This window comes from Netta rufina, assembly GCF_964035555.1.
Source record: "Netta rufina genome assembly, chromosome: 33".
Lineage (NCBI taxonomy): Eukaryota > Metazoa > Chordata > Aves > Anseriformes > Anatidae > Netta > Netta rufina.
In genome coordinates, this window is record NC_140157.1 from 502,322 (window position 1) to 516,382 (window position 14,061).

At 61.8% G+C, this 14,061-nt stretch overlaps 3 protein-coding genes across 3 annotated transcripts; 2 read left to right on the forward strand and 1 right to left on the reverse strand.

Annotated features, from left to right (window-relative positions):
- The first annotated feature begins 1,514 nt into the window (after positions 1-1,514).
- TBCB (tubulin folding cofactor B) lies at positions 1,515-4,763 on the forward strand. The gene is made up of 6 exons (XM_084304109.1): positions 1,515-1,690; positions 2,273-2,416; positions 3,446-3,542; positions 3,645-3,836; positions 4,026-4,098; positions 4,184-4,763. Exons 1-6 carry the CDS (start codon positions 1,553-1,555, stop codon positions 4,296-4,298), a joined length of 759 nt encoding a protein of 252 aa, XP_084160235.1. The 5' UTR covers positions 1,515-1,552; the 3' UTR covers positions 4,299-4,763.
- A 581-nt stretch (positions 4,764-5,344) lies between these two features.
- On the forward strand, positions 5,345-8,126 carry TMEM160 (transmembrane protein 160). The gene is given in 4 exon segments (XM_084304111.1): positions 5,345-5,554; positions 5,556-5,613; positions 6,317-6,409; positions 7,270-8,126. Coding segments are annotated over 4 exon segments (522 nt in total). The 5' UTR covers positions 5,345-5,422; the 3' UTR covers positions 7,509-8,126.
- A 1,470-nt stretch (positions 8,127-9,596) lies between these two features.
- ARHGAP35 (Rho GTPase activating protein 35) lies at positions 9,597-14,055 on the reverse strand. The gene is made up of 4 exons (XM_084304097.1): positions 14,024-14,055; positions 13,137-13,268; positions 12,519-12,624; positions 9,597-12,419 (listed from the first exon to the last, which is right to left on the reverse strand). The coding sequence occupies exons 1-4, from the start codon at positions 14,052-14,054 to the stop codon at positions 12,059-12,061; spliced, it is 630 nt and encodes a 209-aa protein (XP_084160223.1). The 5' UTR covers position 14,055; the 3' UTR covers positions 9,597-12,058.
- Between the last annotated feature and the right edge of the window lie 6 nt (positions 14,056-14,061).

A 14,061-nucleotide genomic window follows, 5' to 3' on the forward strand; every position in this document is an offset into this window, starting at 1 on the left:
ACCCTAAACATTGCTCTGTTGCACCCCATGCACTGCTCAGTTGCACCCCATTCGTTACTCTCCTGCACCGTACACATTGCTCTCCTGCACCTAATGCATTGCTCTGCAGCACCCCATGCATTGTCCTCCTGCACCCCATGCACTGCTCTGTTGCAGTCAATGTAAAGCTCTCCTTCACCCCGTGCATTGTTCTCCTGCACCCCGTGCATTGCTCTGCTGCACCCTGTGAATTGCTCTGTTGCACCCTGAACATTTCTCTGTTGCACCCCATGCACTGCTCAGTTGCACCCCGTTCATTACTTTCCTGCACCATGCGCATTGCTCTCCTGCACCCAATGCATTGCTCTGTGCACCCCGTGCATTGTTCTGTGCACCCCATGCATTGCTCTCCTGCACTCCGGGCATTGCTCCCTGTTGCACCCCATGCATTGCCCTGCTGCGCCCCGTGCATTGTTTTGCTTAATGCCATTCATTGCTCTGCTGCACCCAATACATCTGCAGCACCCTGTGCACTGCTCTCCTGCACCCCGTGCATTGCCCTGCAGCACCCTGTGCATTGTTCTCCTGCATCCCATTCATTGCTCTGTTGCACCCCGTGCATTTCTCAATTGCACCCTGTGCATTGCTCTGCTGCACCCCATGCATTGCTCTGTTGCAACCCATGCATTACTTTCCTGCACCCAATGCATTGCTCTGCAACACCCCGTGCATTTCTCTGTTGCACTCAATGCCAAGCTCTCCTGCACCCTGTGCATTGCTCTGTTCCATCCCATGCACTGCTCAGTTGCACCCCATTCATTACTCTCCTGCACTGTGTACATTGCTCTCCCGCACCCCGTGCATTGCTCTGCAGCACCCTGTGCACTGCTCAGTTGCACCCCGTTCATTACTTTCCTGCACCGTGTGCTTTGCTCTGCAGCACCCCATGCATTGCTCTGCAGTACCCCGTGCATTGCCCTGCTGCACTCCATGCACTGCTCAGTTGCACCCTGTTCATTGCTCTCCTGCACTCTGGGCATTGCTCCCTGTTGCACCCCATGCATTACTTTCCTGCACTGTGTGCATTGCTCTCCTGCACCCCATGCATTTGCCCTGCAGCACCCTGTGCATTGCCCTGCAGCACCCCATGCATTGCCCTGCAGCACCCTGTGCATTTCTCTGTTGCACTCAATGCAAAGCTCTCCTGCACCCCATGCATTTGCCCTGCAGCACCCTGTGCATTGCCCTGCAGCACCCCATGCATTGCCCTGCAGCACCCTGTGCATTTCTCTGTTGCACTCAATGCAAAGCTCTCCTGCACCCCATGCATTGCCCTGCAGCACCCCGTGCACTGCTCTGTGCGCCCCGCCCCGCCCCGCCCCGCCCCGCCCTTTCCGCGCCGCGCCCGGCCCCGCCCTCCCCCCTCTCCCTCCCCATTGGCCGCTCCCCGATCTCCCCTCTCCCATTGGCCACCCCCTTGCCGGTGGGCGTGCCGCGGCTCGGGATTGGCTGAGCGGCGCGAGGGGCGGGCGGAAGCTTCCAGAAGCGGCGGCGGCGGCGGCGGGGCCGCACCATGACGGCGGCGGGGCCGGGCCCGGGCCCGGGGCCCGGTGCTGGGCCGGGGGCGGTGTCGCTGGCGGTGAGCAGCAGCCTCAACGCCTTCCGGGCACACAAGCGCTACGGCACCGGGCTCACCATCGCCGAGTTCAAGGTACCGGCACCGGCACCGGGACCGGGCCTCAGCGGGGCCCGTGACGGGACCGGGGCCGGGGCGGTGTCGGGAGCGTTGCCCTAAACCCAGCCCCCGCCCCTCTCCCGGTTCCCGGTCCCGTTCCCGGTCCCTGGTGCCAGTTCCCGGTTTCCCGGTCCCCATCTCCCGGTTCCCGGTTTCCCGGTGCCGGTTCCCGTTCCTTCTCCGCGGTGCCGGTCTCCCCGTCCTCGATTCCCAGTCCCCGGTTCCCGGTACCGGTTCCCAGTCCTTGGTCCCCGTCCCCAGGGGCCGTTTCTCCGGTGCCGGTTCCCAGTTCCCCAGTGCCGGTCCCTGGCTCCCGTTCCCGGTTCCGATTCTTGGTGCCCGGTTCCCGGTGCCAGTCCCCAGTGCCGGTTCCCCGGTGCCGGTTCCCAGTTCCCTGCTGCCTGTCCATGGTTCCCGTGCCCAGTTCCCCGGTGCCGGTCCCTGGTGCTGGTCCCCAGTCCCTGGTACCGGTTCCCATTCCCGGTTGCCGCTTCCCAGTGCTGGTCACCGGTTCCCGGTGCCGGTTCCCGGTCCCCCAGCGCCTTCGTGTCCCCGCAGTGCAAACTGGAGCTGGTGGTGGGCAGCCCCGCGTCGTGCATGGAGCTGGAGCTGTACGGCCCCGCCGAGGAGCTGCTGGGGCGCCTGGACTGCGACGAGGCCCTGCTGGGCTCCTACCCGGTGACCGACGGTTGCCGAGTGCACGTGGGTCAAACTTCCCCGCTTTCCCCCTTTTTCGCCCCAAAATCAGGCTCTGAGGCGCTGCTGCCCCTTTCCCAACCCCTTTCCCAACCCCTTTTCCCCCCCCCCGTTCTCACCCCTAAATGGGGGTCCCAGTAACGGTACCCGCATGGAAGATGCTCCCAGTCCCTTCCCACACCTCAGGGACCCCGCTTTTCCCCTTTCTCACCCCAAAATTGTGTTCTGAATTGTTGCCGTCCCCTTTTCCCCCCCCAACCCCTTTTCCCCCTTTCTCACCCCAAAACCAGACTGAACCACTACTGCCCCCTTTCCCCTCCCCAACCCCTTTCCCCCCTTTTCTCACCCCAAAACCATACTCTGAAGCGCTGCCGCCCCCTTTCCCTCTCCCAATCCTCTTTTCCCCCTTTCTCACCCCAAAATCAGGCTCAGAACCACTGCTGCCCCCTTTCCCCCAAAACCCCCCTTTTCTCACCCCAAAACCATACTCCGAACCGCAGCCACCCCATTCACCCCCCAACCCCTTTTCCCCCTTTCTCACCCCAAAACCAGACTCTGAACCGCTGCTGCCCCCTTTGCTCCCCAAACCCCTTTTCTCCCTTTTATCACCCCAAAACCTGACTAAGAAACTCCTGCTGCCTGCTTTTCCCCCAATCCCCTTTTCCCCCTTTTCTCACCCCAAAATTGTGCTCTGAACCACTGCTGCCCCCTTTCCCCTTTCCCCAACCCCCTTTCCCCTCCCCAACCCCTTTTCCCTTTTCTCACCCCAAAACCAAACTTCAAACCACTGCCGCCCCCTTACCCCCCCCCAAAACCCCTTTTCCCCATTTCTCACCCCAAAACTGTGCTCTGAAGCGCTGCTGCCACCATTTCCACACCCCAACCCCCCTTTCCCTCCCCAACCCCCTTTTCCCTCTTTCTCACCCCAAACCCAGACTCTGAACCGCTGCTGCCCCTTCTCCCCCCCCCAACCCCTTTTCCCCCTTTCCCACCCCGAAGCGGGACCCCAAAACCAACGCCCCAAAACCCCCGCAGGTGATCGACCGCAGCGGGGCGCGCATCGGGGAGTACGAGGACGTGTCGCAGGTGCAGAAATACGAGATGCCCGAGAGCGACTACGACAAGCGCCCAGGTACGGTACGGGCGGCGGCAGCACCGGGAACCCCAGGAAGGGGGCCACGGGGACGCCCCCAGCCCCGTCCCCCGCGTGCCACGTCCCCCGCTGTCCCCGCAGAGTCCCTGCGGGCCTTCCTGAAGCAGCGGCAGTGGGGCCGTTACGACGAGGCGGCGGCGCGGCGCCAGGCGGCCGAGCAGGAGCAGCGGCGGGCGCAGGAGGCGGCGCTGGCGGCCGCCCTCCCGGTGGGCTCCCGCTGCCAGGTGCAGGTGCCGGGGCAGCCCTGCCGCAGGGGCACCATCATGTACGTGGGTACGTCCCCGACGCCCCCCTCGGTGTCCCCAACCTCCCCATTTTTCCCCTTTATTTTTCCCCTTTATTTTTCCCCTTTATTTTTCCCCTTTATTTTTCCCCTTTATTTTTCCCCTTTATTTTTCCCCTTTATTTTTCCCCTTTATTTTTCCCCTTTATTTTTCCCCTTTATTTTTCCCCTCCTTCCAGGTCTCACTGACTTCAAACCCGGCCACTGGGTGGGCGTCCGCTACGACGAGCCCCTGGGCAAGCACGACGGCAGGTGAGACCCCCACACGCCCCCTGCGCCCTCCCAGCACCCATGGGTGCTGCCGGGCCCCCCCTGACCCCCTTTTCCTCCCCCCCAGCGTCGGCGGCCGCCGCTACTTCGAGTGCCCCCCCAAGTACGGCGCCTTCGTCAAGCCGCAGAGCGTCACCGCCGGAGACTTCCCCGAGGAGGACTACGGGCTGGACGAGCTGTGAGGGGGGCGGCGCGGGGACTTCTCGCCCCCCTTTTTTCACCGTTTTCACCGTTTTTGTCTGTTTCTTTTCTTTTTTTTTTTTTTTTTTTTTAAATAATTATTATTGGTATTGAGGATGGCTCCGCCTCCCGCCCTTCCAGCGCTGTTTCCACCCCCCTCGAAGTGCCCCAAAAGCCCCCCCTAGCAGCGGGGAGGTGGGGGGGTGCCTCCCCCAGCCCCAAATCCCCCTGAATTTCACCCATTTCCCCTGCCTGGCCCTATCGTGGGGGCGGGGCTTCCTAGCGACCACGCCCCCCACTCCAACACCCAATCACTGCCCTGGGGGCGGAGCCGGAAGTGACGGCGGCGCCGGAAGCGGGGCGCAGCGGTGAGTGGCAGCGCGGCCGCACCGGGGGCGCCTCCCCCCCCCCCCCCCCCCTCACCGCCTCCCCCCGGTTCCTTCCCCGCAGCCCCGGCCCCGATCGCTCCCCGGATGGCGGCGGCGGGCGGGGGCCTGAGGCGGGAGGCGCTGAGCCTCTACCGGCAGCTGCTGCGAGCCGCCGCCGGCAAACCGGGCTTCGCGGCGCGGATCCGCCAGGAGTTCCGGCGGGGAGCGGCGCTGCCCCCCCGGGACCGGCTCCGCGCCGAGTTCCTGCTCCGCCGGGGCCGCCGCCAACTGCAGCAGCTCCGGGCCCCCAGCACCGCCCGCATGGGCGTCTTCGGGGCCCCCCCCGGTGGCTGTGCCGCGACCGGGGCGGGTCCCGGTGCAGCTCCCGGTGCAGGCGTTGGGCCCGGAGCCGGGCCCGGTTCGGCTCCCGGTGCTGGGCCCGCTCCCGGTCCCTCTCCCGGTACAAGCGTTGGGCCAGGACCCGCTCCCGGTTCGGCTCCCGGCCCCTCCCGCCGCCAATAAAGCCCCTCGGGGGCCGTTCCCCGCGCCCGGTGCCGTTTATTGAACGTTTCATGGGGGGGGGGGCAGGGGCGGCTCCGGGACACCGGGCGGGGCCTCCCGGCGTGCCCCGCGCGCAGCCACCGGGCGGGGCCGGTTCCCGGGGGCGGGGCGGCGCTGACGGACGCGCGGCTCCGCCAACGGGCAGCGGGGGCCCCGCGGGACCGGCGGCGGCGGGGACGGGGACGGAGGCGGCGGCCATGGGCTGGTGGTGGGGAGGCGCGGGGCGGGCGGCGGCGGCGGCGCTGAGGAGGCTGCGGGGGGCGGCGCGGGGGGCGCAGGGGGGGTCCCGGTACAGCCCCGGCCGCCCCCCGCCACCCCCCCCCCCCGCCCACCGCCACCGAGCTGGAGCGGGCGGACGCGTGGCTGCTGCGGAAGGCGCTGGAGGGCGGTGAGGGGCGGGGCTAAAAGGAGGTGGGCGGGGCTAAGGGGGTGGGCGGGGCTAGGGGTGGGGCTACGGGAGGTGAGCGGGGCTAAGGGAGTGCGGGTGTAGGGGAGGTGGGCGGGGCTAAGGAGAGGGGGCGGGGCTAAGGGAGGGGCGTGGTTATGGAGGTGGGCGGGGTTAAGGGTGGGGCAACGGGAGGTGGGCGGCGATAGGGGCGGGGCTACAGGGATGGGTGGGGCTAAGATGCTGTGGGTCTGTGGTAGGTGGGCGGGGCTACGGGAGAGGGGCGTGGCTAGCGGAGGTGGGTGGAGCTATGGGTGTGGGCGGGGTTAATGGAGGGGTGGGGTTGCGGGAGGTGGGCGGGGCTAAGGGAGGGGGCGGGGCCTTGGGGAGGAGGTGATGGGGAGGGGGAGAATGCAGGGGGCGTGGCTAGGGGGCGTGGCTACAGGAGGTGGGCGGAGACAAGGGAAGGGGCGGGGCCTTGCGGAGGGGGAGGGCCAATGGGTGGGGCTCGGAGGGGGCGGGGCTACATGAGATGGGCGGGGCTAAGGGAGGGGGCGGGGCTGTGGGGAGGGGAGAGCACAGGGGTGCTGTAGGGGGTGGGAGTAATGGAAGGGGCGGGGCTTATGTGGGCGTGGTTTTATTGGGGGCGTGGCCGGGGGGGAGGGGCGTGGTCAGGGGTGATGGGGACCCCCCGCCCCCCCCCCAGGGCTCCTGTCCTGGTTCCGCAACGGGCTCCTGGCCACCGGCATCGGCGTCATCTCCTACGTGCAGAGCGACACCGGGCGCGACGCCGCCTACGGTGGGTGGGGGGGGGGGCACCGGGACCCCCCCAGGGACCCTCCCCCACCCACAGCGCCCCCACCCCCCCCGGGGGTCACCCCCCGAAGGACCCCCCCCAGGACCACCCCCTGGGATACTCCTCCCAGGGGTCACCGTCCTAAAGGATCCCGCGGGGATTTCCCCCCCAAAAAAGGGTCACCCCCCCAAAAAAAAAACACCCCCTGGGTCACCCCCCCCCCCCCTCCAGGGGTCACCCCCTCAGGGCCACCACCCACTCCTTGGGACACCCCACTAGGGCGGCCCCCCCCATGGCCACCCCCCCATCGCAGCATCACCCCACACCCAAACCCCCCAGATGTCACCAAAACCCCCCAAACCTCCCCCCAACCCCCCCACATCTCCCCCAAATCTCCACCAAGCCCCCAAAATCTCCCCCAAACCTCCCCCAAGACCCCCAAATCTCCCCCAAACCTCCCCCAAGAATCCCAAATCTCCCCCAAAACCCCCCAGATCTCCCCCAAACCTCCCCTAACCCCCCCAAATCTCCCCCAAGACCCCTAAATCTCCCCCAAAACCCCCAAATCTCCAACCCCCCAAAATCTCCCCCAACCTCCCCAAATCCCCCAAAACCATAAACCTCCCTGAAACCCCCCAAACCTCTCCCAAACCCCCTCAACCCCCCAAATCTCCCTAAATCCCACTCGGGGGGGGGGGGGGCATCACCCCATAACCCCCCACCCTCCCCCATCTCTCATCCTACCCATTTTGGGGCCATTTGCTCCATTTCCTCCATCTCCACCCCGTTCCCCTCCCCAGCCATGCGCCGCCCTAACCCAATTCTTTTTTTTTTTTTTTTTTTCTTAAAAACCCCGTTTTTAGGGTTTTTCATCCTGGGGGGCCTGTGCGTGTCCTACGGGGCGGGCTCCTACCTGCTGAACCTGGTGCTGCTGCGGCGCCCCATGATGCTGCCGGCGCCCACGGCCGCCGCCAACGCCGCCGCCGCCGCGCTGCTCGCCCTGCTCTGGCTCTGCGCCCTCTCCCTCTACGTCGGGCGCCTCGAGGTCGAGATCGTCCCCGAGGAGCCCCCCCCCGAGCACCGGCGGCCCCCCGAGAAGTAACTGGGGGGGTGGGGGGACGACGACCCCCTGAAGAGAGAGCACGCTGCCAAAAACGATGCGAAAAAAATCGCCAGAAAGGGTGAAACGGCGCATGAACCCCCCCCCCCCCCCCAAAATAGCGCATCAGCCCCGAAATGTCACAAAAAGCCTGAAATATCTCCCCAAATCTGCATGGATTAACCCCCTCTCCCGCCCCCTGGGTTGGGGTTGCTTGCCCCGCCGCGCTGGGGCCTGGTTTGGTGCCCAAACTCCCCATTTTGGTTGCTTTGGATTTATTTTCTCACCTGGGGAGGGGAGGGGTGGGTTGTGCCCACACCCCCTGAGCGCAACCTCACCCCAAGAAACGGGGGGGTTCACGTGGAATCCACCCAAAGCAGCTCCCGCTCCCCAAAAACCCGCGTCCGCGTGGTTCCGCTGTTGGGTTTTGTGTTAAAAAAAAGGAAAAAAAAAAAAAGAAAATTAATAAAAAAAGGGGGGGGGGGGGGAGCTCCCAGTGTTGCGGCGCGCAGAGGTTTTGCTTGCACACGGGTCGGGCGCCGTACTGGAAACGGGCGTTTTTGGACTTAATTCTTCGCAGCCCTCACCCTGCTGGGCTGGGCTGGGCAATAAAATTGATGAAAAAGCCCCGTTTCTGCCCAATTTGCTCACTGGGGGGGGGTTGGAGCGGAGGCACCGTGGGGTCAGGATGGGATTTTTCCTGCGGAGCGAGGGGAAACCCCGCTGGTGGCCGCCGCTTCCCTCCCTGCACCAATTTGCCCCATTTTGGCCCAGATAGGTTAAAAATTGGGGGAAAAACTGGAAAAGCCAAGAGCAGACGGGGCCGCAGGTGCTCGCACTCGTGCCTCAGCTGGATTTTGTACAATTTTTGTCCAGAAAAACCTGATTTGGGGGCAAAGCCGAGCTGGGGAGGCCCCACCAGGTGCCATTTGGGGGCTCCCAGGGTTTTGCCGGCCCCCAAAAAGCTCAAAAACCTCCCCCAGCCCCAAAATTTCCCAGCAGAAATTTGAAGCACCCAGCGACTCCTTCAGCTCCCAGCTTGCCGCTGGCTCCCAGTTTGTGAAGCCCGGCGGGGAACTGGTCCCAGTTTGCCCACCGCCCCCGCACGAGAACGCCGCAGCAAATACACCATTTCTTGTTTTTTTTTTTTTTTTTTTGTTCTTTTTTTTGTTCTTTTCTCTTTAAATTCAGCAGTAAAAGGGCTCGTCTGGCCCCGAGCGTTAAACATTTTCATGCACTAATCGCATCGGCCCTGGAAAATACCACAAATTGTTAAAAACGTCCTTAAAAGAAGCATAAAAGGCAAAGTCTATCACCAAGAACTACGGGATGGAGTTTGTTAGGCCCTAAAATACAAAGAAAGAACCGTTACGTTTTTCTCTTTACACGCAGCCGGCGCTTTTTTTTCCTGCGAAACCCCGCGTTTTGGGGAGCGGCCCTGCAGGAGCGGCTCCTGGCTCCTTCGCCAGTGGAAAACACCCAAAAAAGACGAAAAAAATAAGCCAGGGGTGGCCCAAAATCCAACTTTTTTTGGAGAAATTTATTCCCGTAGTGATCGATTTTTATTTTTTTTTCTGAGGGTGGATTTTTTTTTTGTCCTGATTTTTTTTTTTTTATTGTACACCGGAGGAAAAAAAAAAAATGGAAGTTTTTATTTAAACAATAACTTACGTCTTGCTTCAAAGCTACATTTCAAATACAATGTCCCTATCGTGATGGGGAGGAGGGGGGGGTTACAAAAAAAAAAAAAAAAAGGGGGTGGATTTCAGCCTAACAGGAAAACCTATTACACAGGGAACGGGACAAAAAAAAATAAAATTAAAAAAAAAATCCCCAAAAATTGGGCGTTCTGCCCCAAACCTGGCCGCGGGGTGAGGGCGGCAGCGGGCGCAGGGGGTGAGGAGGGAGCAGGATCCGGCCTCGGGGCCGAAGCTCTCCCGGGGGACTGCAGGGAAGGGGGGAAATGGTTAAAACGCAGTGTTTTGCCCCATTTTGGGGCGTGGGGAGGGAAAGGGGAGCAGCAGCAGCGAAGCCGCGTGGAGACGGCTCCCGAAGTGCCCAAGGACTTGGCTCCGGGGGCTCCGAGTAGTGTTTGTTTTTTTTTATTTTGCCTATTTTTGCCTTTTTTCCAGCCGTTTGTCAGCACTGAAAAGTGACGAATTTGATCCCCCCGCCCCCTCCAGCTGAGCAAAAAGGCACCAAAATCCCACTTTTTTACCAGGAAAAAGGCCACCTCCGCCCGCCCGGGCCCTGACGCAAGACCTCCCTTGGATGAGACTCGGGGTTTTGCTTCGTTTCTGTTTTGCCAGTTTTTAAAAAGTAAAAAAAAAAAATAAAAAAAATCAGAAAACAAAAAGAAAACAAAAAAAAAATAAAACAAAAACCCAGCGGCCGCTATTTACACCAACACTTTCGTTTTAAAGCATGAGAATATAAAATCTGGAGAATTGGGGGGGGGGAAAAAGCCCTTTTGAGGGTTTTTGCGGTCCGTAACGAAGCCGCCCGCGCCTCCCCCTTCTTCTGGTTTTGTGTGTTTTTTTTTTTGGGGGGGGGGGTCCTGCGAGCGGCGAGGGAAATCCTGGGGGGAAAACGAGGGAAATCCTGGGGAAACAGCGGCGTTAAAGTGCGAAGAGACCCGGGAGGGGCGGGAGGAGCCTTCCCTGTGCTCTCCCAGTGGTACCATGAAAATCCAGTTTAAAGCCGCCCCCGGACTGGGGGAGGCCGACGGCGGTGGCAGGGGAAGGCTCGGGCGTCCTCGCCGCGGTCACGGCAGCCAAATTCCGGGTTTCCTTCCCCAAAACGACACCCACCCAGCCTCCCCTTCAAAATCAGCACCGGTGTTTCTGAAGGAAAAGGAAAAAAAAATGGGGGGAAAAAAAAAAAAAGCCAAAAAAAAAAAAAAATCCAGACAAAATGGGGTGGGGTCCCCCTGGCTCCCCTCCGGTAAGTGCTTAATGCCAGAATTCCTGGAAATGGGGAGAAATGGGGGGGTTCCCGGCAAAAAGGCAACGCCGAGCGCCCTCGAAGGTTTTGTTGCTCTCTGGTGCTCGCTCGCAGCACGATTTTGAGGGAAACGGCCCCTATTTTGGGTCGGTCCCGGGGAGGTCAGACAAGGGCTGGGTGCTGCTGGAGGGGCCTCGGGGCGCGGGATGGGTCCTGGGGTGCGTCAGGCCGGGGTGGGCGAGCCTTGGAATGGGTTGGAAAGCGTCGGGTGAGCCTTGGGCCACCTCGAGGGAGCCGTGGGCCACCCGGCGTGAGCCTCGGGATGGCTCGGGTGGTGCTGGGGGGGCGCTGGGCCACCTCGTGGGAGCCTTGGGGTGGTTCAGAACGCGTTGGGCAACGGCTTGGGCTGTGCTCGATGAGCCTTGGGGTTGCTTGGGCCACGTTGGCTGGGCCTCGGGCCACGTTGGGTGAGTCTTGGGCCACGTTGGGTGAGCCTCGAGGTGGTTTGGGCCACGTTGGCTGGGCCTTGGGCCACGTTGGCCGAGCTTTGGGTCACACTGGATGAGCCTTGAGATGGTTTTGGCCATGCTGGATGAGCCTTGGGCCACCTCGCGGGAGCTTTGGGCCACCTCGTGAGAGCCTCGGTTGGTTTGGGACCGCGCGGGCCCAACTTGGGCCGTGTGGGACGAGCCTTGGGCCTGGCGGGACCGCGCTGCATCACGCTGGAGGAGCCTGGGGTGTGGTGGAGGAGCCTCGGGCTGTGCTGGACTACATGGGATGAGCGTTGGGCCATGGCAGATGAACCCTGGGCTGTGCTGGACCACGTAGGATGAAAGCCGAACCATACCAGATGAGTTCTGGGCCACGTCGGATGAGCCACAGACGGTGCTGGACCACGTCGGATGAACACTGAGCCACATCAGATGAAACTTAGACCACGTAGGATGAGCCCCGGGCTGGGCTGGACCACGTTGAGTGGGTGCTGGACCACATCAGATGAACCCTGGGCTGGGCTGGACCACGTTGGACGAACACTAAGCCACATCAGATGAACCCTGGACCACGGAGGATGAGCCCCGGACTGTGCTGGACCACGTTGGATGGGTGCTGGACCACGCTGGATGGGTGCTGGACCACGCTGGATGGGTGCTGGACCACGCTGGACCACATCAGGAGAGCCTCGGGTTGCACCAGACGCCGCCAGCTGAGCCCCAGGCCGTTTATTCGCGCCGTGGCCGCAGCCCGCAGGACGCAAGGGGCTTGGCGGTGCCGAGCCCCGGTGGCTTTCTGCTCACGTCCGCAGCCGAGCCCAAAGCCGGGGCTCGGCCCCCACCCTCTCCTCGCCCCCTGACGGAAACCAAAGGGGGGCAAAAATCCTCCCGGGGCCAGTCCGGGCGCCCCAAGTCTGCGGTGGGGTCAGGAGAGGGCGAGCACAAGCCCAGCGCCCGCCGCCCGTCTCCACGCGGCGCCTGAGACCAGACCGAGAGATTTTTTTTTTCTTTTTTTTTTCTTTTTTTTTTTTTTGAAGTTTTCTTTTTATCCTCCCCCCCCCCACCCCCTTCTCTCCCTCCATCTCTCTCTCTCTCTCTCTCTCTCTCTCTCTCTCCGGCTCACAGCGAGTGCTGCTCCGCGTGGAGCGGGGCCGGGAGGAGAGGTTGGACGGGCGACTGCGGCGACGGCGGAGGGGTCTGGGGGGGCGAAGGCTGGGCCGTGCCCGGCGCGGCGGGGAGGAAGGGGGCGCCGGTGGGGGCGGCGGATGGAGAGCCGGGGGCGGCACTGGGGGTGTCGAGGATGGGCCGGTTGTAGAAAAAGAAGGGGCACTGCTGGATGAAGAGTTCGATGATTGTCTGGTAGGTGCGGGTGGCCGTCAGGGCGTCCATGGTGCTGAAGTCGGGGCGCATCAGCGTGGGCCAGAAGCAGATGGAGAGGTTCTCGCTCGTCATCAGGTTCACCCGGTGGTTGTGGCTGACCCTGCGGGAGGGGACGAGGCCGTCGCGGGGACGATCCCACCGCCGGCCCTGCCTGGCCCCACAGAGACCCCCCCTCGCGCCTCCGAACCCCGGTACGTACTTGTTCAAGTGCCCGATGACGTATTTGAAGACCTCGTAGTTCTCCTTGGGAAACTTCCTCAGCACCTCCTTCAGCGCGTGGAGCTTCTGCTCCCGGTCGTTGATTTCTGTCGAGAGAGAGAGGGGACGGATGCAGGGAGGGAAAACGGGGAAGGACGCGGAGGTGGCAGCCAGCAGGGGCTGCCCCGGCTCTGCTGGCCCCCTGAGACCCCTTCCGAATGAGGGGATTTGGCTCAAAAAGCACCAGCAGGCATTAGAAACACTCCGGAGTAACAAGCGACACTAATGAACCACTCATTAGCGCTGTGAGGTACGCTGATAAAGTAATTATCATGCCAAAAGGCAGTAATTAAAATCAAAATGACGCCGCCGGCAGCCACCCCGAAGGCTCCTCCGCTGCCACGCAGATGCTCAGCGCGTTTCCCCCACGCACCTCGTGGTTTGGGTTTTTTTTGGCAGATTTTATAAAAATCCTGGGCAGACGGTGCTGGGAACGTGGTGGCAGCGAGGGCCAAGCAGCAGCACATTTTGGGGCACAAAACGTTCCTCTGACGGTGTTCGGGAGGAATTTGGGGTCCTGGAAGGATGAACAGCGGGGTCCAGCCCCGGTGCTACTCACTGTGGGCCTCCACCAGCTCGATCTGCATGTTGTACGGGACCAGGGGGTCGGGCAGCTCCGAGAAGAAACTCTTCATGGCCCCGGCCACAGTGTTCACGGTGAAATCCTTCTCTGCCAGGTCCAGGTTGTGATCTGCAAGGCAAAGGGGCTGCAGGGTTACACCCCAAGAGTGGAGAGGGACCCGAAGCACGGAGGGGGTTTAGGATGGGCAGCGGGGTCCTGGGGGATGCTGGTTTTATTCTGAGATGGAGTTTTGTCACTTTATGTTGCTTAAAGCCCTGAACTTCCTCCCCAGAGGAACTGACCCCAGCCCTGCAGCCTGCGCTGACCTCAGGACAGCTCCAATTTCCATGGGTTTGGTTCATTTAATAAATGATGAACCTCTTCTGATCCCCAGCAGCTGAGCCACTGGGTGCTGAAGGAGAGCGCACAAGGAAAACGATAAAACCGGGCTTCTGGGAAGCAAAACCCAGAAAAACGTGGGGTATGGACACTCCTGATGCCCAGAGCTGGTTATTGGAACCTAACCCAGTGCTGCAAACACCAGGTGAAGACCCATCAGGTTTGTCTGGGTTGTAAAAATCACCGTGGTTTAATGCGGCTGTGGTCCACACATGATAAAACGGGTTTTTATGTGTTAAAATGGGTTTTTATGTGTTAAAATGGGTTTTTATCTGTTCAAATGGGTTTTCATCCTTGTTAAAATGGGTTTTCATCTGTTAAAATGGGTTTTCATCCCTCCTAAACACACTCCCCTTGCTGTGGGATCATTGCCCTAAGGGGGGAGCCGGGGTTTTTCCGAGCACAGATTTTTGGGTGTCCCCAATTTTACTGCACAGAGCCAGCCCCACCACAGCCAGAGCCCTGGTTTAGGGTGCGGGTGTTACCCTGGTCGAACTGCCGCTGCAAGCTCTCCATCTCGGAC